Genomic DNA, 27,021 nt, shown 5'->3' on the forward strand with positions numbered 1-27,021 from the left:
AAACTAATGGAGCATCTTGACTCACTTTCTTCCTATTTTATTATTATATCCTTTTAATTGTTTCCTTTTGAATAATAGCTAAAACTTGGGAGGGGTAGTTTTGGCACAGAGAGCGCAGGGAGGGGGTGTCGCTTTTGTTAAAGCAACGATCCAAAACCAAATACAATTTGCCTCTCCTGGATTTATAGTTAACTCCTTTGAGAGTGGCACAGTGGTTGGGGCTAACAAATCAATAAATGTGGGTTAGCAGATCAATAAATGGCCACTTACCCAAAATAAGAAGGCCTATTTATCTGGAAACATCATTACCTTTTAGATCTGTAAACAGCAGCAACTAAAACAGTTCCCAAGAGAATGTGAGGCTAACCATAACAATCCAGGCTTCCTGATTCTCCCCCAGATTCTTGGCACTCCTCAGCAGACTCAGAGCTGGGATGGCTCTGGTCACATCTGCGCCGCAGCCTGGCCCTGCCATTTCCTCAGCAAATTAATGGCTTTATAATTTATCAGAAATGAAGATGCACGTGGAGAAAATCAATGTGGTCCCCCACAAGGTCAATTAAGGGTCCTTCCTAGAAGCTTCTCTAAGGATTTTCTCTCAAAAGAGAGTATGGGAAAAATAAGGAAGAAAAGAAAATCTGCACTTGTGTGTGCACACACGCACCCACACACGCTTTACTAGGCAACAAAAATGCCACACCTGGTGAAAAAAAGGTAAAAAAAAAATGCACGTATTTAGGAAAAGTCAAGGTTTCTAAATGGCCTCCATCAAGAACAACGTGACCAGTCTTAGGAAGAGAGAGAAAGCAGGAAGTTAGTACAGAAGCATAATCAAATTCATACTGAGAAGCTCTTGACTACTTATAGCAGGGTGTTTAACCAAATATTCTGCTGAGGATTGGCTCAATTAGCCTTCCCTTTAACATCATGCAATGTTTCAAAGATCACCTTGGTTTGTAAATGGAAAAGTTAAATCTTGTGCTTCCCCCCCACCCCGCCACGGACAATACAGACTGAAGGAAGAAATTTCGATTTTCTGTCTGTAAGCCAAAGCAGCTTAACTGAACTTGTGTTTTTGTTTCAGATCCTTAATGATCACAAAGACGATAATTTATGACTGACATACTTCTTGTGCCAAGGAAAGAGCTGAAAGGCCCTCCAGTAACCTCCATTAGACCGGTAGAAGACTAAAGGAGCCCAGCACACTTCAGGACCATCTGTCCAAATGGGTAAGTGAAATAATAGTGGCAAGCTGTCTCGTCTTGCCTTGTGATAAGAGTTTTTAGGCAAGTCCAAACTTCAGCAGACATTCTCAGATCTGGGTTCTAGTCTTTTCTTCAGACGGCCAGATGAAAAAACCACCTTGCACACTGAATTATTAGCAGGGGAAAAGTACCAAAGGGTTAAAAATGTGGTCTCCTACAAAACACCCTGTTTTGCTGTGGTTCTCCGTGATAGAGCTACCAAAACTTCCTGATGTTTTCAGGACGCTTACATTATGCTTCGATGTTTTAGCTCTTTTTATTTAAAAAAACAACAACAGCAAACTATCCCTCTTATTTTGATCAGGATTTAGAGGCTTTTTATTTCATGAAAAAAATTATTCTGATTCGAGTGTCTCAAGTCCGTTTTGCTTTAAAATGTTTCCTGTTGGTAATACTTAGAATTGATCCGTTGAAATGGAACAGAGAATAAATCTTTATCTCTTGCTCATCGTGTAATTAAGATAAAATTCCCATAAAATATATGTTTCTAATAAACTATTAAAAATAGCTAATGAAACATTTAAAAGCCAACAGTTAGATAATCCTTTTTTTTCCTCCTCAAAATAAATCTGAACTGACCAATTGGTTAATTTCCCTTTTAAGTGCTTGTGCTGAAAAGCAACTGTTCTTCCAAGAAAGCACTAGCTGTTTCCAGGATACTTACACACGCACAATGACTCATGATGGAATAGATTCAGTAAACATACAGCTGTACTGAACACGAGCTAAGCTCCATTCAAGGCCAGGAAAGAAAATGAGCACAAATAAATATTAAGGAGGTAAGGGGTGGGGTGGGGTGAGGGGGATGGAACGCAAACAAGATCTGTCCCGGCAGCTCATGTGGCTTTGCCTCAATTCTCTTAGCCATAGCTTTGTGAAGACAGATGACATTCAATTCTATGTGTAATGCAAAATAGACAATAACTACTGAAACTTGAGACAGCTGCCAGGTGTAAAAAAAAAGAAAAGAGAAAAAAAGAAAAAGGAAAAAAAAAGAAAAGATGATAAATCCATAAATTAATGAAAGACATCTGCTCAGGAATAGAAAAGATCAGAGAAGTAGGATACTGCAGCTGAACCTGAAGGGGCGATTCAAACAACCTGAGACTCTGAGTGTCGTCTGTTTACCAAGCACAACATAACCTTACCTACACAGCAGCGGCAGGCGAGGAGCAGGGCCAGCAAAAAGGCAAATGCAAGAACAACATGTGGTGAGGGCTGGAGGAAGCGAATTCTTCTTCTTCTTTTTTTTTTTTCCCAATTGAACTCCGACTTGTGGCTAGAGATTTTACCAGCTGCACTTCCAACCAAACTGGATTGGGGCTACTTATATTTTCTAAAATGCTCTGAAACCCAAAGAATTTTTAGCTGTCTCCTTATGCTCTGATTTGCTGTTTCCAAGAGGATTTCTCCCTCAAATGGGGAGAGAGGATCTAGACTGTCTCATTTAATCAAAGTGATAGAACGAGCTGTTACTCCATTAAGAAGTTGAACGCCTAAGATGTGTCACTTATGGAAATTAAAAAAAAAAAGAATTTACTGAATAATTTTTTGGGGGGTAGGAACCCAGAGTCTCTCAGTCTTTCATATAAATGTTTTCCCCGTAGCTAATACAGCTAATAGAATGACTGTGGCCCCACAAGACTTCTAAAAATGTCCATGGATTATTTCACATATTAGAAATTCATTTTTAATCCATGTTTTCCAGTTGGATTTTAGTTTCAAATTACCAAACAATTTTCCTTTCCTAAATTTGAAGTGTTTTAAACATTTTCCCCAACAGTCAAGTTGGGGACGCTGGCTGTCACAGGAAACAGGCTCAGTTTCTTCACCTGCACATCTTAACAGCTCATGAGACTATTCTCAGCTCATAAGACTACTCTCAAGCTTCAGCTGGGTGCATGCAAATGTCTGAGGCCTACACAAGGCTATTTTTCTTGAGATGCAAAGAGGATGAATGACAAGGAACATCATGAAGAAAAACAACTGGCTGGCTCTTTCTTTTGCAATTTGAATAAAACTTAATATTTGATTAAATAGATTCATTTGCAAAGATACCGAACACTTTTTTTTTTTTAATATCCAAGACGTGAGCTCCTGGAGCAGGTGCACTGACACTGAGTTCAACAGGCCCACATTCACTACTTCCTTTCGATTAGAAAGGATAATGAGGTATCACGTTTATATAGATTACATATGCTTCATGTGCTGAACTTAGAATGGATTTATCTGATAAGCTGGTGTTCTTAATAGTTCTTATCTTGGCTACTTTATTCAAAGAGGCAGATGATGCCCTTTGAAGTGGGAAGAATCATTCCTTAAGAATTAAATTATTCATTACTATTTGAAAAGCCATGACTACAAATAAAAACATAATAATGACAATCATAGAGGTATCATTTCATCCCATTTCTACTCATGTCTATTGAATTTTTTCCTAGGAATAACTGTACTACAGGTTCTAAGATGGCCTTATATACCTAAAACTGAAGTAGACACCACTCTCTAGGATTCCCAGAGAATTCTTTAAACGAAAAGCTTTGAGAATTTTGCCTACATGCCATTGGGTAAATCAAGGGAAGAACTCATTGCCACACAAGGATGGAGACAGGAGACCAGTGGACCCAGTCTCCCCCAAAACACTCAGATCCTCATTGGCTTCAGAAACGTGGGGATTATAGAAAGGGTTGCTTGCCTATCTTCTTCCCGAGAAAGAATCTATCAGTGGGATAAATGGTAAAAAGTACAGCATGATCGAGGGGAAAGAAACAGAGGATAGAAGGCCAAAAGGTGGAAAATGTAACCATTAACTGCAACAAGAGGCCAAAATTATTTAGCTCCATGAAAGAAACTACTCCAGGTGTAAGCAACATTTCATATGAACACAGGTGTTTCCAAGCCATCCCTGTTCAACAGACTCTTATATTGGTAGGAGAGGGAAGTTATTCAGCTGAAGAAGAAACTATATTCTCCTTAAAGCCTTTGATATGTATAGAAATAAAAGGAACTTCTTTCAATTCAAATCCTCTAAATTCCTCAGGGGATTTAGAGAGCATGAGACAATGAATGTAGCCAACACTTAAAGCAATCTAAAAGATTTTTTTCCTAGAAGACCCAACTTAAAAAAAAAAAAAAAAAGGCACAGGCATAATGATCTGGTTACAATGAAAAGTCTAATAAAAAAAAACCCCAAAAAACCCATAAACTGGTTAAAGAGTTTAGTGGTGCACTTATGGGACTTTGAAACCTGGTTTCAAATATTCCTCAACACAGGTATGTCCCTTTCCTCTGAGTGTGTGTGTGTGTGTGTGTGTTTGTGAGAAAGAGAGAGAGAGGAAGGGAGAGAAACACCCCACCATCATGACTACTGCCTTCAAAATGAAGTAAGATAGGGTCTAGCAATAGGGTCTAGCCCTGGACCTCAGGCTTGTGTGAACCTCAGAAGATGCTCTTCCTCCCAAGGATAGAAAACCATTCCAGGCACTGCATCTTCTTGCTTGGCCTTTCTCATCAGCAACACTATATGGCAATCATTTTGACCAATGTTTATTGCCTGTTTATAATGTGCAAGGCATGGTGATTGGCGAAGCTTCAATTCGTTGCCGGTAGATTACATTCTAGGTCTTTGAAAGGTAGAAGTTAAATCAGCAACCAAACCAAGACTCAATTTCTGTTTATATATCTAAATCCTCAACATCTTTATCTTCCTTCCTCTTATGACATTATTCTCTTCTTCCTCACTGTGGAAAGAGACTGTGTTTAAGTGCCCCAAGTGGGTCTCATACTTGTGGCCCACCTTATCAGAAATCTTCATTACTGTCCTGAGAGCTGGTTAGAAGAACAGCCTTCCCTACATAGAAAAATGTATTTCCACCATAGCTGGGACTTTGCACTTACGTGGCAGCCTCTGGAGTGGGCTTAGATACTAAAATGCCAATCTCTAGTCATCAGGACAATTGCTCAAAATCCTCAATTTAGCAACAGCCAACTTAATTGCTAAATTTTATGTCCATCTGGCAATTGATTCTAAAAGAAACACGCCTCTACCTGCCCCCAAATGCTACTATTCGACTACCCCAAAACACCAACAATCACAAGATTTTTAAAAAATTGACTGAAAGGACCAAACTACAGAGGAAAAAAAAAAGTCAGTGAAAAATAGCTGGAGTTCAGGATAGGTCTAATAAAAAATATAACTGGCAACTCCACTTAAAAGTCAGGTTCAAAATATAAAAGAGTCATAAAAGGAGCCATTTTTAAGTCGAATACAGCTGAGTTTTATATTTAATTGTGCTCTCTCGCTTTCCAAAATAATTTGCTTTGTGTATGTTAGGACAAAAGATTTCTGTGTATGGCTGAACAGAGGTTAATCATGCATAGAGGCAGCTGCACCAGACCCAAGGAACAGACCTTGGGTGAACGAGAGAGAGAGAGAGAGAGAGAGAGAGAGACCAATACCGTCTGAATACATCAGTACCTGTATATTTCCTTAAAGAAACACCACCAACGACAAACCACGTCTCACTTAAAGATCAAAGAGAGAATCTGACTCCCCCCGCCCCGCCCCCATGTCCATTTTTCTCCCACTGAAGCCTCCCACCAGTAAAGTGCTCTTCCTAAGATTTAATCAGGTCTTCTTAACGCGGCCCAGGAGCCTTGCAGATGGTTTAAAGGGAGAATTCTTCTTATGGAATCTTAGGGAATCTCAAAACTGACTTTTCTCCTGACTCCATTATAAAACTTAACACCTTAAAAACAATCTGATAGAATTCATTATTACAATGAGTTTTTTTTTTTTTTTTTTGGTCCATCTCTGACTCTACTCCTAAAAGAAAAAAGAGAGAGAGAGAGAATACAGGAAGAATAGCAGAAAAAGCACTGCTGGAAAAGCACATATTAAATACCAGCTCTCTGAGGCAATTAACAACTTGTGAAAGTTGCAAAGATGTGGGTTTCCTGTGAAGCTTTTGTGCAATCAGGAGCGCAGCACGTGTGCTGATAAAAGCCTATTACTCTGAATAATGGGAAAGATTGCATTCCTAAGAAGATACTAATCTACGTCCTTCTATATATTGTGGAAACCTGACCTTTGGGGAAGCCTTTGTTTTGTTTTGTTTTGTTTTGTTTTCCTCGAGGGGAAAAGAAAAGGATATTGCACTTCCCGAGTAAGGTGAGATTTCGGACATGTCTTGAAGATCGCCACACTCGGACTTGATGAGCGACAGGGAGAGCCCTTCTGCGGTGCTGGGTGGGTGTGCTGGTGAACAAGGATGGTGGCTCAGGTGGTGGGATGACATCTTGGTCCTCAGACTCGTGGTCTCCCTAGTTAAGTCTAAGGATTCAGGAGAGGCTCTGTCTTTTCCCGAGAAGGAGCCGGAGGGAGCACCTAAGGGACTCTGAAATGGGTAGGCCATCAGGGGAAGGGGAAAGGGATGGCGGAAGGTGGACGTGGTGAAGCCCGCAGTGGCGGAGAGAGGCGACTGGTGCAGGGGCTGGTGGTGGCCGCCGGCGGGGGGGCCGGAGGCGGCCTGGTCGGAGGAGTTTTTGCGGACCACCAGGGGCAATGCTTCTGTCTGGTCTGTGGAACTGGGCATCTGCACGTTGCCAAAGGTGTCCAGGGGGTTCGGAATGATGACGTCGCCAAAGCACTGCAGGCGCTGGTTGGCGGTGTGGAAATTGTGGTTCTCCCCGTTGACGGCGAATCTGGCCTGGGGGATCTGGAGAGGCGGGAAGACCTGAGGAACCTGGCGGGAGGGTTTGGCCGAAAAGACTTTGACCACAGTGTCCACAACTTGCGACATGGCCGTGTTCAGTTCCTGCTTCAGGGTCTCGGCCAAATGTTTGCCTTCTGGTTGTAAGGAGTTCGGCCCGTGATCTCTTTCTTTGTTGCTGCCTTCTCGTTTGGGCTTGTTTTCCACCAGCTCCTGCTCCCTGATCAGGGCTCGGGCTCGGTCAATGAACTGTCCCGGGTCTAGCTCGCACATCTCGTTATCTGACCGCCCCACGGAGTCCTGGGCCCTGGCGTCCAGGATCTCCGAGCGCATGCTGTCTTCAGACAGGTTCCCATCTTCATCATTTTCGGAATCGGTGCTGTCGTAGATTTGGTAGAACTTCTCCTGCAGCTGGCGCAGCTGTTTCTGCATGTCCTCCAGCTGCTGCTTCAGCTGTCGGCGCTCCTCTCGCTTCTGTTCTTTGCGGGCGGAAACCAGCTGCTGGAAACTCTGTTGCTGCTGCTGGGGCAGCTTCTGCTTGCGTTTGTTTTCCCTGTAACTTTCTCGGGGACTCACAGACTGCGGGGCCATCTCTCTTTCATTTTCATTGCCCCTTAACGCCACACTGGGGGAATGGCTCATACCCCGAATGATATTCTCAACCCGGGCGCGCTTCGCTCTCAGGTGCTCATCACATAAGCGATCCATATCAAACTGGCTCATAGTAGGCCTGCCAAAAGGGGAAAGACACTCTGGGGGGCTGTCTCTTGAAGAGTTGCTGCATGTATCCTCCTGATGTACTTCGGAGCCTGCACTAGAGAGACCGCTGGCTTGGAAACTGGGCTCCGTGCCACCATTTTTGTTCATGTTATTTTTCAACAGCTGGGAAATTATGGTTGCTCCTGGAAAAGGCATCATGGCATCTTCGTACGAGTTCGCCCTCTTCAGCAGCTTGCGGAGTACGTTTGACTTTTCCCCATCTGCGTGCTGCACCACTGAATACTCAACATCCTGCTCAGAACCTTGGGGATTCATGGCACTAAAAAACGTTGCTCTCGCCTTAGCGAAAAATGCAGATGCTGTCCCTACCGTCCTTTTCACTCCAATGTCAACTCTTCTCCTCTTGGTTTGCCGGCTTAAGAGGGCTGTGCTGTCATGGTCAGGCATCACTGGACAGTTATTGTGCCATCTTCAAAAGCTCGTCAGCTGGGCACAGCTCAAGAATCCCGGGACCCTGGCCAACAGAACAAAAGGACTGATGAATCATTTTCTTTAAATTTCTCCAAATTTCCTGACCTCAATCCTGAATCAAATGCAAAATGCATAGGCTCTGGGATTTATGGCACATTACAATTATTGCAATTTATTATGCACTCTGCTTGAAATGAAACATTTTTAAATATTTCTGCTCCACTGGTTTAAGATGGATTAAGATTAAAAAAAAAAAAAAAAGCAAAAACTGCTTAAGCACCAGTAATATGATTCTCTTTCACAAATGCCTAAAATGATACTGTTTATCTTCAGAAGAAACAGTAGATTATAAGAACACAGCCTCTGACAACCAATTGATTAAATTTGGGGCACTGAGATTCATATTACAAAAGAAGATGAAAGTGGTCTATACTTAAGAAATAAGGTTCAATTTTGAGGCTGTGTGAAATTTGGACAAAAAATTCCATTTCTGAATTAAAATTATTGTGGTTTTAATGCTATTAAAGGAAAAAGACTTGAAAATAAATGCAAATACTTAACACGCCCCCTTTATTACTGAATTTTAAAATATTTTTGTCGTATGTGAAATGGGAAGGAGAACACTCCCATCAGCATCTTTCCTATATAAATGGTCAATTTAACATTGAAATAAATGCACAAATACTCATTTTACAAGTCTGCTTATTTAGCATAGATATGCATTTTTATTAGTAAAATCACATTCAAAAATGGTATCTATTGCTATATTTTAACACAAGTGTGAGAATATTGATACATTTTCATGATGTCCTTTTGATCACTTAAATTATTGCAAAGTTGGACCCGCTGCAAAAGAAGGAATTGTCACATTTTAGAAATCAATATGTGGAACAATAAATTGAGTTAGGCAAGGGTAAATACATCTTCAGTATCAGTTTTCTTCTGTTCCAATCTGCCAAAATAATACTTCAAATGCCTAAGGAAACTTTAACATACACCATTTGTGAATCGTATTTCTTATGCCAAATTAAAGAAAAAAAGATAAATAAAGGAGAAAACGGCATCAAGCAAAATATACGAGGAAAGAGAAATATCTTCTCTGCATATGAACTTCTCTTGTTTCTTGAGGACACAATATAAAAAGAGAATATCCTTCCTTGCATTTTATAAAAGGCACTTGACATATTTTGTGACTTACTACCTACTGAGGCTAACCCCTAATTTTGTGTAAATATAAGATGTCGTATCTTTTTGCTTGCAATTAACATTTTATGAAGAAAATGAAAATATTTTATTCACACAGGGTTTATCTAATATTAAACTTCACGTTTGCTTAACAGAGCACATCTTCACAATAACAGGGTCTATTGCCAAAGGCAGCGTGCAGAGTGTTTGGAACAGCTCCCATCTCTTTCGGTTCACCTGTAAAAACATCTACGTGCTCCCTAGGACTGCATCTGTGGCTAGTTTTAAAGAATGACTATCCATGCAAATAGGCATAATTTCAGCATGAAATAACCTGTAAAAATCAAGAAAATGCTCAATGCTTAGATGACAATGTGTGGGTTTTTAATTTTTTTTTTTTTTAAGCAACAAAGATTTCATCCTGCACTCCTTGTTCCTGGTCTCTATATGAAGACACAACATTTTTTTTAAAAGCCTGTTTTAGAGTATCATGCAAGCAATATGATGCTTCTTTATATTTTTTGTATGCTTAAAAATAAAATACTTTTTGTATGCCCCAGGATAAAATTTCCTGAAGTCAGAATGGAAACAGATCTTAAGAACTTCAATACCGGTTCAAAATCGGTTTTGGAATGATTTTGAACCCTCACACATCAATAATAAAACTGCGTTCAGGAATACAAAAATGCAATGACAAATATTTCACTGGCACATTAGATCTGATAAATCGGGTGTAGCAATCAGGTGAGAAAAAGAAAAAGACCGAGACAAACAAGAAAAGGGATGAATTATTTCAAAGCCCAGAAAGACTTGCACATTGGGGGTAGGTCTTTGCAAGGAGGACTTTTTTGTGTGTCTATCAGCTTTCCAAAAATAAAGTCCATTGCCATTATTTAAAAATTTTACCTCTTTTCTTTTTGTGTGCAAATCCTTTTCTCTTTAATATTACCTGAAAAGCACATGAGTCTCCAATCAAAATGTTGAACAAACTTTCTGCAGTCTTTTTCTTCCTCTGTTCATCTTAACACCCAATCTGGATTTTCCTCCTACCCATCCTTGCTGGGGGAAGAGCATCTCTGCAACAGAGGCTCAGAAATGACAGGCTGGTGTAAGAGATGAGCACAAGGTCATCCCCAGGCATCCTTCCTTTCCCAACTGCCATTTACCTCTGCATCAACTGCATTTCCTCTCAGCTAGCCTAGGTATCAACAGCTGCATCCCTGCCTCATGCCCAAGCCAAGAAGAGGGCTGTGCTCTTCCTAGGTGGAAAAACATGATACTCTCATCTTCAGTGGACAGTAGGTGTTAATTAAACATGCTTGCTGGGTCTTTCAAGAACAAAATATCCTGTAACTTCCTTCAAATTCACCAAACTAAACTGACTTTTGCAATCCGCTCTTAACCAGCCATCATTTTGATATCAGATAATGATTTGCTTTCTGTTTTGGGCTAAAAGAATTGAAATACTTTCAGGTCTTGTAAAATGTCCAGCTGAGACATAACAAATAGGACAGCACAAATAGGAAAAACTGTATATTCCACTAAGACAAGGCATTATAGTAATAGGCACAAATAAATACATCTCTCTATATAGCTAAGACCTAAAACTTAGAACTAAAGGTATGCAGTAGTAGACACTGGGACCATAACCCATGAAGGCAAGAGAGGAGATTAAGTAATTCTAACTGGTGGACGTAATACTTCATCAGCATCTTGATTCATAAACAAGATCTACATGTGAACCTACTTACCACATAAGAAAATGCATTGTTAAATGACTCTAATAGAAATTAAATCACTTAAAAACACTTTTAAAGGTGCTTCCATGGATTTCCCAATTCAGAATTTAGAGAATGCTATGCACTGACTTTATCACGGATATCATCCTGTCCATTAAGATTTTTAGAAATTCCTTTATTTCTCAACATCTGTACTAAGCCACAATGTTTCAACTACAACTTTATTGACTCTTATTATATTTTAATCTTCACATTAATTTTGAGTTTAACCAGGCAATATGAAACCTTTTGATCAGCACTTGTGAACATTAATATCAGCAAGTCTGCAGAAAAAGAGTACTGATAGAGAATTTGAACCCAAATGGATTATTGTTTGGATACACATATTCTATTCCTGTAAACTCCTCTTTAATTGGTATGAAAACCCATATAGAATATTTTTATTGTTAAATATTTTGCCATACATTTGGTATCTTACTACACAAATGCTTTAATAATTCCTATACACTGAATATCTTGACATAGCAGATTCTTCCCAGAAAAAGATAAGAACACACATCCAGGTATAACCAAGTCAGATTTTAACAACTTCAAAAGATTCATTAAAATCTGAATTATCTGAAGAATATCAAATAATATAACATGGAGAATCCTAAGGAACCTGGTGGCTTCATGTTAGAAAAGAATTTCCAGTGAAGAATTTCAAAGGAACACTGCAGTGTGTGAAGTAGAAAGTGGTTAAGTGCTCTACTTTAATAAAGAAGTTATTTGGGGGAGGGGAGCACAACTTTTACCGTATCTATCTGGAGTGCAGATTCTGGACAAAGAAGTGTTCATTATGGTAATTATCCAAATAGTTCAGACAAATCTTTTATGAGACAGGGGGAGTGTAAGGTTGGCATGGTTTCCTGTTTGGATTACTTAGATTATCTGTCTTTGTTGGTAAAATTATTTGAAGAAATTGCTCAAGCCTACACTTTACTTCTTACAGAAAACAACCTCTGAATGGGCCACTAATCTACTTGGGTCAACCTGGTTATGAAATTTCAAGTGGAATATCACTAACAAAGAACATTTTAAATCCATCTGAAAATCAGTAATTCAGGAGGGAAAAAAAATCAGATGATTTGATTTAGGTATTCTCCCCCTCAACCCCACCAAATCACTAAGCTGCCCTCTTCACTGTATTCAAGAGTTCATTTCTGCTAATTAGCAACTTTTCCTTCAGAGATGTTTCTGCTTATTGTAAGGTTAAGAAAGCGTTTTATGTTTAGTGTGAAGAACCCACTTGACACAAGTTAATACTTCAGTTAACTAAGATTGTATTGTCAAATCTTACATCAGGCTTCAAAATTTCCTGTCCTATATTAGAGTTCCTATAATATTCCTAATATAATAATCTTATTATAATATTCCTATTCCTATAATAGAGTTCTCAAATCACAATCATTTCACTGAAAATTCCTCCATCCTATCAAAAATTCCATACATTTTTCACCTGCAAAATGAGCACAGAATATTTTCTGAGACATGCCAAAAATATTCGTTTGCACTTATTTAAAAAGCAATAATTCACCAAATTAGTAAATAAATGATCTCAAGAAAAAACAATTACGCTTTTTGTCTTTTTGTAGAACACTGAAATACTCTAAATGTCCTTTGAAACTTTATAGAGTACACTAGGCAGCAAGGTTGGAGAAATTCCTTATGTATATGTCCTTTCCGGCTTATACGTGTACTTAATTAGAATCCAACAATAATAACATGTCACGCACAATCCATCTTCATATTATAAAACCAGTAACATTTTATAATTTCTTCGTTAATCCTAAACCTAAAAATTCCTTATATTACCAGATGAAAATGCAAGACAATCCCTGAAATGATATAAGAAATTCATTGAAAAAAAGGCCTATTTGCACTTTGAACAAATAAAGAGCAACCCTGGCAGCTAGCTTAGGTTTTAAGATTGCAAGTGCTACTTATAGAGGAACCACGCTAGGAAATGAATAAAGTGAGAACAAAGATGCATGTTACGTATGCATGACTTTTCTCCCCACAAGGTGGTGATTAACTAAACAGAATTCTGCATAATGGACACATAAGAATATCAGTAAGTTCCAGGCGCAGATAACCCCTATTAAAAATAAAGCAAATGGACATATCCATAGATGACATGAAAGAACTTCCAAAGCATCCAAGGAAAGTATTGGGGGAGGGACTTTGATGTGTTAAGGCTAAAGAGTAAATACACATACTTTCTCATTTTCATGAAACAATGATCATCACCCAAACAGCAAAACCAACCAACAAAACCATTCCCCATCTATCCTACTGCTATGTAACACAAGAAGTAGCCTGCTTAAAGAAAAACTTAAAGGGTCAAGTTTGAATAATCCAGCTATAATGCTTACACTGAATTCTCAGTATCTTCCCTCTACATCAAGCCACAGTCCTTACCTTCCCCTATTTTACCATTATATAGACAAGTCCATGTTGTAGCATATGGACAGGTTAACCCCAATGCTCCTCTTTTCCCTCCTCACCACACACAGCCCATTTTATTCTGAAAATGCTCTGAAGTTCTTGCAAGAAACTCTTCACAGAGCCGACTGCCCGAATCTTGCTTCAAATAGAAAAGCGCAGTTACCTCTCACGTACTTGAGATTTTCCTTCTCCATCAAAGTAATAACTAGGACATCTGGCACATGTCTGGTACAATGACAGGCTCATTCTACTTTATGAGAGTACTTAACATATGACTTGAAAGAGTTTATGCACATACCTATTCTTTCTGGGCAGGGAGAAAGCACGCTAGAAAGATAAGCTTTAACAACAGTAACACTTTCAAATGACTTTGGTATTCCTGGCGGTTACAAACACCACCCATGGCTGCCCAAAACACACACGCACACAAAAGACAGCTCTCACCCACCCCCCTTCGGGGCACCACAGACCTGGGAGATAGGCATAAACTAGAAAGGGAAGCAAAGGGAAAGTCAATCTCCCTCCACCTGCTGCCTGAAGTGGGGGTACTTTCAGCCGCCTGGCAGACAGAAGTCTGAGACACAGCCTCAGCAGCAGCCTGCCAACATCCTTAAGAAAAATAAACAAACACAGACCAACTCGCCCCCCACCCCCCCAAGCAAAGAACTCACATGGCAGGGCTCAAAACATAACAACAGCCCAGGTCCCATTAGCCCGGACAATCCTATTAACCAGGGCACCCATAAATTCATAAACCTCTGCAAGCCTGGAGCACGCATTGTGGTCTGGAACTGTACAGACACACACAGACACAGAGGAAATTTGCACCTGTCTTTCTTGACACAACACACCTGTCAGGCCCTGCCCATGCACAGCACTCTACTAATAGATCTCTGCCTACCTAGTTTAGGAAAGGAAATTATTTTTTTGTAAGGGAGGTTATAGGTGGGAGGGAAGGAGGGTGGGAGGGAGGGGGTGGGGGAAGGGGGGGCAGAGGGAGAGAGAGAGAGGGAGGGAGAGAGAACAAGACACTTATAGCCTTGACTTTGAGAGAAGGCCACCCTGTGCTTGCACTGTTTTTATAAGCTCAAGGAGACAACACAGACCTTCTTGGAAAAATAAAAACAAGCAGGTGAGTTCCCAGCCTTCCCCCAGGCGGAGTAGGGTTCTGGATTGCCAAGAACAGCAGTTTCACACTCCAACCTGCCTCCTTGGGCTATTTAAGACTATCACCCAACCCCTCCTCCTCCTCCTCCTCTTTCTCTGCCAGCCTGGAGGGCTCTCAACTTCCCGAAAAAAGCTGAGAAGTGGCGGGAGACGTGTGAGTCTCTCTCGAAAGCTACTCCCCCTTTACCTCCCTCCCGCCATTCCACGCCCCCCCCAACTCCAATCCACACTTTCCACCAACGTTCAGTTTTAGCAGGGTAAGTGGCTAGCCCGCCAGAAGAACCAACAACTTGCTAAACTGGACTTCGGGTGATGTCTCCCCGCCAACGCCCCCCTCCTCGCCCCCTCCTAGTCTGTTCCGCCAAGATAGCAGCTCTTCCCGCCCTCCTCACCATTCTTCCCAGTGACAATTACCCTCACCTCTGTTCTCGTCCCTCCCCAGTCCTCCGAACTGGGGCAGAACTGCAGGTACCACCCAGGCAAGAGCAGATCCGAGCAGCCCCGACAGCGCAGGACTGCCAGCGAGGACCGTGAGAGTCTTCGCCTCGCAGATCCGCAGCCCAAGAACATCCCCTACCGCCACCCCGCCCCGCGACCACTCGGTCCCCCTGCGGCGCTCGGGCCCCATCCCTCCACCACCCCACCTCCTGAGGCTCCCGCCGCCTCCTTACCCAACTCAACTTGACCTAGCCCTGGGTCCTCGGAGCTCGGGAGAGGGGCGCCGCGCTGGTTTCCCGGGACCATCTCTCCACCGCTCCAACCCCGATTTCAACATTTCGCCGTCGACAGCGTTTTGCGAGGAAAGTAACAGAGCGCCCTCCTCCTCCCTCTGCCCTCCTCCCTACTCCCCAGCCCTCTGCCCGGGTTAAAAAGGAGAAGTGAAAGGTATGCAAATGACAAGCAAATTGGAAGAGCCTGGAAGAAAGGCAGCTATAATAAACAAGACAAAGAGAAAGGACGAGGGGACTAGCACAGGAGTTTTAACCGGGGAAGACGGGAAGGATGAGGCTTGGCGGAAAGAGGGGATCCAGGCGAACAAAAAAGCGACCCGGTCCCCCTCGCGGTCCTCTCTCCCGAGAAGAGAGGGTAGGAGAAAGAAGGAAAGGAAGCAAACGCCTCCTCACAGCCCAGAAACAGTACACAAAAGGTGACAAGATCAGCGACAAGTCCAGCAGTATCAGCACCGCCCCCCCCCCCATCGCCACCACCACCCCAGCCACGAGCAGGAAAGAGAAAGAAATAAAAACCAAGCGGATCACTTACTCTTAGGAACTGGGAGGAGCGGAGCGCTGAGTTCCACGGAGGCTCCTGCTTAGAAACTGTTTAGAGGCTATTTTATTATGATTCATTTAAATAACACCATTTTCTCCTGGAAAAAAAAAAATGTTTACACGGGTATGAGTAATGGGAGTCTCGTCTCTTTTCTTCTCATTCAAGAACAAGCCAGGACAAGTGATTCTGGAAAAGGGGAGGGGACTGGCGAGGGGGCGAGGATACTTACGCGGGTGCAGAGGGCAGTGGGACCGAGCGTGGTTTTGCCGGCAGGGAGAGGAGAACACGCGCGCGCACACACGCGGCGGTGTCTTGCGGGTGATGAATGTGATAATTGGACCGGGGCCGGTGAGTGTGCGCGAGCGAGGGAGCGAGCGGGGCGAGCGGGCGAGGGAGAGGGGACAGAGGGAAGGGTGGGAGGGGAAAGGAGAGGAGAGGTGAGGAGAGGAGAGGAGAGGAGAGGAGAGGAGAGGAGAGGAGAGGAGAGGAGAGGGAAGAAGAGGAGGCAGAGGAGAGCAAGGAGGAGCGGAGAGAAGAGAGGAGAGAAAGGAGCCAAGAAGAGAGGAGCGGCGGAGAGGAGCCGAGCGGAGAGGGAGCGGGCGGCCCGGCGAGAGCTCTTTTGCGCCGCTGCGCTTCCCCGGCTGCAATGGTGTATTATTTCAGAGCGCTCCCTCAGCTGAGGGCTCCGCTCCACAACAAGATTTACTTTAAGACACAGCTGAAGGAAACAGGAAGACTGCACGTCACAGTCTGACTGACGTACCCGGCCCCAGCACCCAATCGCGAGGCGCCTTCGGATTCAAGGGGGGATAGCGAGGCAAGAGAACTTGGGAGAAAAAAAAAATATAAAAGGGGTGGGGGTGAGGGGCTGGGAAGAGAGGAGGGGAGAGGGGCCCCGCGCTCCCCCTCCCCCGCCTCCATCCCCGGCCCCCACCCCCGCCCCCGCCCTGCCACCGCTTCGGGGCGACGGGATCGCCGCGCCGGGGCCGGAGCGAGCCATCTGCGGGCACTGTGCAAAGCGGGCGACGGCGCGAGCGGCGCTCGGCTCACACTAGCTCGTCCAGGACGCAGGTCCTTCCCCCCCCCTTCCTTTCCCAGATACAGCTGATCCAGTTCCCCGAGTGGACGAGCGTGGAGCGGACTTGGGTGGAGGAAGGCACGGAAAAGTATACTGGAGAAAAAGTGGGGTTTTAGGGGGTGGGGTGGTATAGGAGGAGGGAGGGGGTAGCTCAAATCGTTCCACCTTTTAAATGATCATAGATAGTATCAAGAATACATGTCACCCTTGCTTCCTTTTAGAGCGGAGGTGGGCAATAAAATACAGGTAGGTTTGGGATTAAAATAATGGGTGCCAGAGGTTTCACTTAGGCTCCGCTGCATCTGGTAGCAGACCAGTATTGGCGGAGTTCCAGTTAATCTTCCGCCAAAATTATTAGGAAGAAGAGTATTTGCCCTTGGTTATTTGGATTGTAGGTAGAGCAGCCTTTTGGGGGGGGGGGATGGGGAAATGTTACAAACGTTACCTCGCAATTACCCCTCACTAACTCACCCACCCCAGAATGACCAGGGAGAGGTTTCATATAGGAGTACACAATTTTGACGCCTGGGTAACAAACTTTAAAGTTTATTAGGCAAGAAATTTCAAACGCTTAAATTTCGGGTTTCAACATAAAGCTATAGAAAATTCACTTTGGTTTGCCATTTCTTGGATGAAAAATAACCAGCAAGATTTCTTTAGCTAATGTGGCTCTTAAAGAGCTCCTTGGGGGTTTGCAAGTTACAAATGCTAAAGGGCATTTCTAGCCGCAGCCAGAACGTGTCTTTCACCGGGCACGGTAAACGGCTTTTAATAAAGCAACCGCGTTTATGACCTAAAGATCCTATAAAAGCCAAGACTTACAAGGGCTGCGAGGCAGAAACATTCATACCTAGTCGATTAGACACTCAGTTTTTAGGTAGGATGGGGACAAGTATTTTTGTATGTTCCTTGAATTCAGGCAGATCAAAGGTTGAATGACATTGGTTGGGACAACAGAGTGTTTATGAGGTGTGTTACAAGTACATTGGCCAACAACTACCACCATCTTCTGCAACACACACACACACACACAGACACACACAACATACACCTTTCCCTAGGACATTTACAATTTCAGCCTCAAATTCATCAAACTGTGAAGAAGTCTTTTCTTTGAATAAGAATAGAGATGATAACATCCCCCATGTAGGAAACTTTTGGCACGGGATTCAAACACTGAAAAGAAGAAGAAAAAATCAAGCTGGCCAGGGTGGGTGTCAGGGATAAGAAAAGAGACTTGCTTGAGCATCCCCAGCCTTCATTCCTCCCTTTCCGCTGCCCCCAGACACTCCCTCCACACCGTTACAGAAACCACACAGAGCACACAAACACACCGCTCACACTTCCAATGATAGGCTATTGTATCAAGTGTTATAATCGGGATGTAACAATTTAGGCTGGGAACAGAAATAATCTATCAACATGATCATTAGATGCAGGATGGAATAATGCTTCTATTGGTTGAGTCCTTTCGAGGTAAGCGGGTGTATTGAGCGCGGAAATGTGGGTTCTGTGAATGGATCAAGGCTACTTCCTTTCTTCTTTTCCGTCCTATTATTTTCTTTAAGTATCCCAGTTTGTACATATGTTAGCGCCAGCCCACAAATAAACTGGTGGGAGTAAAGGATATATGCCCTCCACACCTTAAAACCATCTGCTCAGTTTGACATTTAAAAGGAAGGAGGGCAGGGAAGGAGGAGGGCAGAAAGGGGAAGAAAGGGAGCCGAGAGAGAAAAGATTCAGAATCTGGAAGGAAATGGCTTGAACTTTAGCCCACAAGTTATGTCAATTGCACCTAGCGCTCGGATGCACGTTTTGCACACTACGCCCGGGAACTGGCCGCAGGAAAAGTTCCCTGCGAACCCCAGTAAGCCCTCTGTCACTCCCGGGGGAAGGCAGGCCTGAATGGAAGTCGGGGTAACCCGCTTGGCGGACAAGGAAGCTCCCCCACCCCCCAGCCAACGCAGCGGAGGCTCGCGGCTCGCCACGCTCTGCCGCGGCAGTTCGCAGCCCGCATTAGGGCGCAAGAGCGGCTGGTTGAAATAGGAGCGCGCGCGACGCTGGGCAAGCGAGCTCGGTCCGTAGCCCAGCTCCGTGAGCTACGTACGCGGAGCCCTGTCCTGTCCCTTACTGTCGGGGCGACGTAGAGGCCGGGCTCCTGGCAACCTCTCTTGCCCAAGCTGCGGCGCTCTCCCAGGTCTTGGGCCGTCCTAGAGCAAGGCGTGAGGCCCGAGCCCCCTATCTCCGGCGACTCCCGGTTTGTTTTCTGATAGGGGAGAAGCGATCAGTCAGGTCGGAGCCGAGAAGTCGCCTAGATACTGGTTCCATCTCTGAAACCAGCGGCCAAGCCTAGGGTCAACCCCTTCCTCCGCCCATTGGCAACACAACCCCAATAACTTAAAAGTTAACACAAGTTCTGACCGGTTTTCCAACAAACCTCATCCATGCAGACTGCATTTACTTATTTATGGGAAGGGGGATCTGCTGTGAGTTCTTAGTCAAACTCTTGCAGTTATCACTTAATGCATCTGGTTCTGGGTTAAACACACTTTGCCTTGACATTTCCTCGGTGTATTTCGGCCCTCCTCCACCGTTCTTTCTTAAAGCCCTTAGATGAAGGTAGGAGGGAAGATTACATATAAGAAATTTAAAACCTTACAAAGAACCATCGTCAGATCCTAAACAAACCGATTCTGGGAATTTTAACCAGATCCAGCAGAGAGGCCAACGTGGGCGTGGATTTCGGGAGAAAGATACTGAAGATCCCTGCCTGGACACACAAACACTCACAAAACCATCCACTCTCCACCACCACCTCTACCCTGAAGAGAGGAAGAGAAAGAGAGAAAAACCAACTCCAGGGTGCAGGCCGGCCTGCTTCCGGCTGTCTAGAGGCAGACTGACCGCCATTCTCTCTCATCCCCCACCCCCTTACCCCCTGTGCCCAGTGTGACGCCAGGCCCAACCTGGGTCTGTTCTGAATGGGGGGAAAAGTGAAATGCCACAAGATCAGTAGCAAGGAGCAGCTGCGGCGTTTCTCTCCTGGGAACGCCACTGCTTCGAAGCCTCCCGAGTGATGTTTGTTTAACCAACAGCTTTCAAAGTAAACAGAGGCCAAGCGCTCCAAAGAAGTTGAAATATAACCCTTACAAGAATTTGGGCCCCGAGTGCCGGCGGAAAAAGTATTTTTTTTTTTTTTAAGTAATAAAGCTTCCATCCCAAATAAGGGTCCACCGCAATGCCTAAAGGAAACTAGAACTGTCATAAAAATACAAATTCATCGAAAGGATTCATTACAATAAAGTGACCTCCAAGAAAATCACCCTTCGTCCACAAAAACACACCTGTGGGGTTGGTTGTCAGCGAGGGAAGGGGCACACTACTAACTTGATTTTAGGGAAGTGGGCGAAAACAATCGAAGGGAGGTACATTCCCTGCCCCGAGTAGAAAAGAGTAGGCTGGGAGCTCTGCGCAGCCAACCCTGGCTTTGCCTCAGGCACCGAACTTTCCAATATCAAGATATTAACAGATGGTGGTGAGCACATGGAGGGCTGTTACTTACATAATCCAGCCACTCCGCCCGGCCGCGCTGAGCCCGGCAAGGCGTCCGCCAGGCCGCGCGCGCGCCTCCCGAGGGGTGCTGTTGCCTCCCCCCCCCCCGAAATAACGTGCCTTTCTCCAACCCCGCCCGGCTCTTCGGGGGCTAGGATTTGGAGAGGTCGTGCTTTCAGAAAAATCTTCGCATCGATCGGATTGTGCTTTACCTTCTTCAGTCCACAGCAGTAAAGAAGCTGGAGACCCATGGGCAGAGGGAAGCGGAGGGAACGCTTTCGGGGAGAACCCGACGCTCTCCCTCGGGATCTGGGGGGGGGTACCAGGGAGTGGAATGTTCGCAATTTACATCCCTCCTTCTTTGGCTCAGATTAGCAGGTCTTTCCCAGTTCCTGAAATACAAAGGCAGGCTCGGGGCCGCAGCAGAGGGGGAGCGGGGTGGGGTGAGGGTGTGAGTGCGAGGGGACGCCTCTGCACGCGGGGGCGCAGTGGGCAAAGTTACGCAAAGCCTCGGGGCACCGTTACACTCCCGAGCTTCTGCAGGGTTTCAAGCACTGCTTCTCGCACGCGGGGAGTCCCTTTAGGCTGGGCGGCCGCCTGCTGCCTTCGCGGCCCCAGCCACCTCCCCCGCGGCCCGGTCCCTCCCGGTGTGCCTTGTGTACCTCCGCCCGCGTGTCGGGGGACGCGTGTGTTTGCCGAGCCTCTCCCTGAGGGCGACTCCGGCCGCCGAAACCCGTGAGGAATACGCCTGCGTGGGTTGCAAAAGTTTCGGGTTGGGAGGGAAGGCTGGGAGTCGCCTCTCCTAGCACCCGGCAGGAGCGGGGCTGCCTGGCCGGCGGCTTCCTCCCGGTCTCCTCCTCCCTCCCGGCCCTTCCTTTCTCGCCGCAGCCCCGCGATAGGTGTCGCGGCCTCTCGGCCCGGAGACCGCGAGCGCGAGATGCTGCGGCGGGGTCCGGCGCTCCGAGCACAGGGCACGCCCCTCCGGCCCGCGCGGGCCCCCGGGGGGTCCCGGTCCCCCCGCCGGGGCCCCGAGGCCCTCGCCTCCTCCGGGGCCGCCTCCGGGGCCGGAGCCCTGCTCGGCTGACTCGCGCTGGGCGCACGCCGGTCGCAGAGGGCAGCCACCTGCTCCCCACGCTGCGCGGGGCAGGGGCCATCCGAGCCGCCCGGCCCGAGCGGCCCCGCGGCCCAACCCCCCTCCCCGCCCGCCGCCCGCAGACGCCCGCCGTCCGCCTGTTGCTGCGGGGGCCGTTCCGGCGGCGGCGCGCCCGCACCCGGGGACGCGCTCCACCTGGGCCAGGGGGGCCTCCGGGAGGACCCAAGGAGGGGCGGGGGCGTTTGAAGGGGTGGAAACCTCCCCTCCTGTCCACCCCCTTTCTTTTGTCAACTAATCTAAGGACATTTGGCCGTTACTCCAGCTTCTCCTTTCTTTGGTCTTTCGACTCCAGGGTGTGAATTCCCAGGAGGTGCTCGATTTTTGGTGGGTTTTGGTGATTTGGAGTGATAAGACTGAAGTTATCCTTCCTGTCCATTTTATTAGGCTTTTATTCAGGAGCGGGCTAGAGATAAATAGGTGTAGGCCGGGCACCGAGAAAAAGAGAAGGAAGCTCCCAGTTTGGATTTATTTGGGGGGAGAGAGAGAGTAACTCTGGAAAGTTGCACTTTGTTTAAATTAGAGCAAGACAAAGTTGAAAGCCAGATTTCTATAATTTTTCTGGTGATATTTCTTTTATGAAGTATCTAAGTGTCTGTTTGTCATCATTTTGAGATCAAAAGGAAAATCCATATGCTGCAGAGTTTTTCGAAATTGCTATTTAAATATGTTTTAAAGGTTTTATCCAACGTGGAGAAGGCTGCTCAGAGGCAAGGCTGGTGACAGGGATAGCGGGATGGTTTGATGTGGAGCAGTGGTTTCCAAGAGTGGCAAGTAATCAAGAATCACCAAGGGAGCTTTTCAAAAACAAAGATTTCTGGGCCCATCCCAGCTAGGCAATCAGTGGGAGGACCTGGGCATCTGGGGGTCATGCTGTGTTTCCAATTACTGCTCAGTTACTGACTCTGTGACCTTAGGTGTGTTACTTAATCTATCTGAGACTCAGTTCTTTTCATCTGTTAAGTGGGGATAATATCCAACTTACAGAGTTGTAGAGAGTAAAATTGTTCAGCACATGATTGGTGTTCAGTGAACCTATTTTGTCTACAAGTGTGTGCTCTGCACACTCACACTGATCTGTACTCCTTTTATACAGAACTCCTGCCCCCAAATATTTTGATGAAGCTAACTGGATGATCATTTGATATGTACATGTGTGCACATTTTAGCATATGCATAGCAGCTACTTTGGGCCCTTTATATGCACACCGTTCACCTTTTAGGGAATAAACAGTAGAATTAGTGCATGTTTGGAAGCTAGGCTCTATGCTCTTGGACCTAGACCTGTCCATCCTGGCAGACAGGAATCATTTACTGATCTGAAGTCTGCTTTTTTCCTTTCTTTCTTTTTTTGGTCCTCTCACCTTCCATGCTTTATGGATGGCAGACCTTTCCTACAGAAGCTGCCCATCAGACCAATGAAACCACGGGACACAAAGTTCTATTCAAGAAGAGAACAACAAGAAAGAAAAAAAGGTCAACAATCCTAGGTAAAACTAAGACAAATGTATATCATCTATGGTATGTTTTTACATGTCTGAATGAACAACTCCCCCAAATCTCTGTAAAGTAAACTACAACTCTTCCTGAGATTCTTTTCAAACCAATGACCACAAGCACACCCCAAAATCATTAAAAGGGGGCCCAGGCAAAGAGAGCTGCGAGAAGGCAAAGAAAGATAGGCAGGAAGGTTCATCCCCAGCTGTGATTCTGCAGTAGTGTGAGGGGAAGAAAGCCAGAGAAAGGGAATGGGCTGAATGAACAGAGAAACATCAAGAAGGTTGACAGTTTTAGAACTGGAGATGGCCTTGAGTAGTTAATTATACATCCCCAAAAAGGTATTTGCTGGTACCTTCCAAAAGCTTGAGATGAGTAATCAGGGTGTTTCCTGGCCGGGATAAGGGACAGATGGACAGCTTGGGGCATCTGTGGGCCCAGTCCCTAGTGAATGAACCCAGGGGTTGGGAGGAGGAGGCACTCCCTGAATGACAGAGAGCTCAAGCATCACCCCTAGATGCCTATCTTCCTAGGGTTTGTGAATATCTTTGGGCAAGTGTGGAAGATTCCTGCTCTCTGGACCTGGGGGAAGTGGCTAGGACTCTCGGGGACAAAACAAAGACTCTCAAGACAACCACAGAGAAACACACATTTGGGGCCAAGCTTCAGGGAGACAGGTGACACTGACTTCTCACTCCCAGGGTAGGAGGAACACTTTGGCCTATACTTGAGATCCTGGTGGGGAGATGGGGGGGGCAGGGGGCAGAGGCGGGGTGGAGGGCAGAGTTTGAAGGGGCCAGGGATGGGTAGGGGAGAGTGTCTGTCGGTGAGTGTGGGAGGGGAGTGGGTGGGGGTAAGGAGAGAGTGTAGGTGTATGCCTTGCAGAGCACAAGTTGGAGAGGTCCTGGGGTTCGAGGGAGCAGAGTTAGGGGGTGAGTGCAGTGGGGGGGGTGCCTGCGACTGGAAGGAGGCAAGGAGCACCAGTTCCCGGCGAGGCAGCTCACTGGGAGCTGAGTGGTGCATGGAAGTGTGTCTGGAGGGCTGAAGGGGAGGCAACAGAAAAGTTCTGGAGGTTACATATGTATGACCTTTGCTCAAGCCAGGATGAAGTGTACAGGGACTCGACTTCCTCAGGCCCTCACTAGCCGCTGAGATTTAGGAAGCCTCGGGCTCCTGCGCTTCTCCAGGCTTGACAGGAAGGCCTGAGAGCCTGCTGTGAGGCACCCCGGGGTCTCCCCCTGGGAGTGTGGGGGCTGGCAGGTGCACAGTGGAGGCACCCTGCTCCCTGCTGTGCCTGTCCCTCTGCAGGCACAGCCCTTGGCCCCCCAGGACCTCTCCTCCTTTGCCTCCATCCCTACTCGAGGCCCAGTGTTGCTCCCCTCGCCCTGGTTCCCCTGGGCCTTCTCCTTTTCCCTCATAGATAAAGCACCCTCACCCCTTCATCACCTCCATGCTAAGCTGGTGGTAGTGCCTGGGGGGGGGGAGCAGGCAGAGGGCAGGAGGGGGTACATAGCCCAAAGTGGACTCCAGGAAAATGGAACAACACCATTCAACAGATAACTAACGCTCGTGACACATGGCTAAGAATGGCAGTTGGTGACCCTATTGAGGGAGCAGAGTGGACTAGAGGATTTGGGGTCTTAGTCAACACGGGTGGATAGTTATGTGTTTGAGTTAGTTGGGTTTGTGAGACTTCAATTAGAAGCACAAGCCTAGGGACGCCTGGGTGGCTCAGTCGGTTAAGCGTCTGCCTTCGGCTCAGGTCATGATCCCGGGGTCCTGGGATCGAGTCCCGCATCGGGCTCCCTGCTCCTTGGGAGCCTGCTTCTCCCTCTGCCTCTGTCTCTCTCTCTGTCTCTCATGAATAAATAAATAAAATCTTTAAAAAAAAAAGAAGCACAAGCCTAGAAGAATCTGGATGAGGGGCAAAAGTGTCCACACCTCCTCCTCTCAATATCCCAGTGGTCTTTCAGTGAGAATTCAGAAGGAGGCAAATAGATGTAGTAATAAGCAATGATAGATAATTCAGCATTTATTGAGCACTTCCAATGTTATAACTGTGCCAGATGCTTTACACCCAGTGCTGCCATTTTTTAATTCCAAAATCCCATGGATGATAAGACACACTATCAATTTAAAGATGGCCTTTGAGAGAAAAACAAAACGTGATATCCTTAAATGTCCAATGGATTGTAAGACACACTGATTTCAGGAACATAATATAGTAGGAGAAAAAGTGAAACTTAGAAGGGAAGAAATAAAATATATTAAGTGTAGTTCTCTCAATAGCCCTGATAAGAATTATCCCCACTGTATGGATGAATAGACTGAGGCTGGGGAAGGTTTCACCACTTGCTCAGGGCCACAAAGCCAGTAATTTGCAGTCTAAATTGGCACCCATGTTTGCCTGCGGTCAGAGCTAGAAGAGTTTCTCCTAGGGCATATAACCTCTGCAAGACTGGGCTTTGTCGGCTTTTTCCTAGCCCTGGTTCTCTCTCGACCCTTTTACCACCAACACCCCTCCCCCACCCTCTAAGCTATGGAGATTTCCATGAGGAGCAAGTAATTCATTGGGGGAGAAAAGGTACAAAATAGTCAAATTACATTCTTCAGATTCAAATAGAGTCTTTAAAAGGGTAAAAACCGTGCATGCCAGGTTTTGCTGTGCACTGCAGGAAGTCCATGAATTCAAGGATCCCTGTATTGCTGAAAATAGAATTGTAAAAAATAAAAGGGGTGGGGGGAGAAAGTGAACGAAACTAATCCTATTAAACGTGGTAGCATGTTTTTGTGGCACGCAGGGAGAGATTAAGCACAGGAAAGGGGATAAGTACTGCTTCAGTTTCACTAAACTAATGTGACAACTTGTCATTGGAAATCTTTGCAGCTTGTTAGTAGATGACTAGCTGATTCAGAAGTGTTTTCTATCATTCCCTTTGTGTCTCCCGTGAGGGTTCTTTTTTTTTTTTTAATTTTCTTTCTTTTCCTGTTTCTTTCTTACCCATGCTGCTCTATTTTGCTTTTTAATCCTTCGTGTCTCCTTCAAGTCAAAACATTTAGCTGGCTCTAATCAAGATTTGGTTTTGAAGATGCACTTTGACCTCGAGTGGCCCAGAGAAGCCCCGGAGGGGACTGCTCTCCATCCCCAACCCGGGTCGGTCCATCCTGTGGCTGGAAAACCCAAGCTTCTGGGGAAACACTCTCATTTCAGATTTTATTTTTCAACCGTCCTTCCCGTCTTCCCTTTCACCTTTATTTCTTCCTTGTTTTAACCTCATATCCTCTCCCGTTTGCCCTTCATTTCCAGGCTTCTGACTTTTTTTTCTCACTTTCCCTTTCTCTGCTGTTTTCTAACTTTCTTCCCCTCACCTGCTCGCTTTCCATCTTCTTTTTCATCTCTTTCTTAGAATTTCTTTTCCCTCTTCAACGCACCCAGTAATGCTCTTATTCGAGAGATGGAATCCAACAGATGAGACTGTAGGATTCCTAGAGAAAAGTTGTGAATCCCTCACATGGGTTTTCATATTGAAGTAACTCTTGCTGGGGGGGAGGGGGCAGTGTCATAGGTAGGGGGTGTCAAAAGGCTGATCTCAATCAAGAGGAAGCAAGAATTTTAGGCTCGGTCATGGTCTCTCCAAAGCAGGTGTCTAGCGTGTTTGGAAATGTGGCTGACCGTCCCTCTCTCTCTCTTGCTTTGGCATGGCTTTCTCTCCCACCTTCCTCCTCC

The 27,021-nt window shown here is 45.6% G+C and overlaps 1 protein-coding gene and 1 long non-coding RNA gene across 9 annotated transcripts in view; one reads left to right on the forward strand and one right to left on the reverse strand.

The window, feature by feature from the left end:
- The window catches only part of PROX1 (prospero homeobox 1), a 57,643-nt gene extending 36,169 nt beyond the window's left edge, over positions 1–21,474 (reverse strand). For 3 of the 6 annotated variants that reach the window (XM_081824809.1, XM_081824813.1, XM_081824814.1), the window contains exons 1-3: positions 16,247–16,741; positions 16,009–16,114; positions 6,417–8,210 (exon numbers count right to left, since the gene is read on the reverse strand). In XM_081824809.1, coding sequence (XP_081680935.1) covers positions 6,417–8,143 — 1,727 coding nt within the window. In that variant the 5' untranslated portion in view covers positions 8,144–8,210; positions 16,009–16,114; positions 16,247–16,741. Of the gene's footprint in view, positions 1–6,416; positions 8,211–15,416; positions 15,560–16,008; positions 16,115–16,246; positions 16,742–21,309 lie in introns of those variants that run through there. The other 3 variants (XM_081824810.1, XM_081824812.1, XM_081824811.1) reach the window with 3 other exon arrangements.
- Positions 16,258–27,021, forward strand: part of LOC102727409 (uncharacterized) — a 50,895-nt gene continuing 40,131 nt past the window's right edge. For all 3 annotated transcript variants that reach the window (XR_014146467.1, XR_004075936.2, XR_004075934.2), the window contains exons 1-2: positions 16,258–16,365; positions 23,185–23,287. This is a non-coding gene — a long non-coding RNA (uncharacterized LOC102727409). The remainder of the gene's footprint in view (positions 16,366–23,184; positions 23,288–27,021) is intronic.

The sequence above is a fragment of the Leptonychotes weddellii genome, chromosome 6 (assembly GCF_054177405.1).
Source record: "Leptonychotes weddellii isolate Sample4059 chromosome 6, ASM5417740v2, whole genome shotgun sequence".
Classification (NCBI taxonomy): Eukaryota; Metazoa; Chordata; class Mammalia; order Carnivora; family Phocidae; genus Leptonychotes; species Leptonychotes weddellii.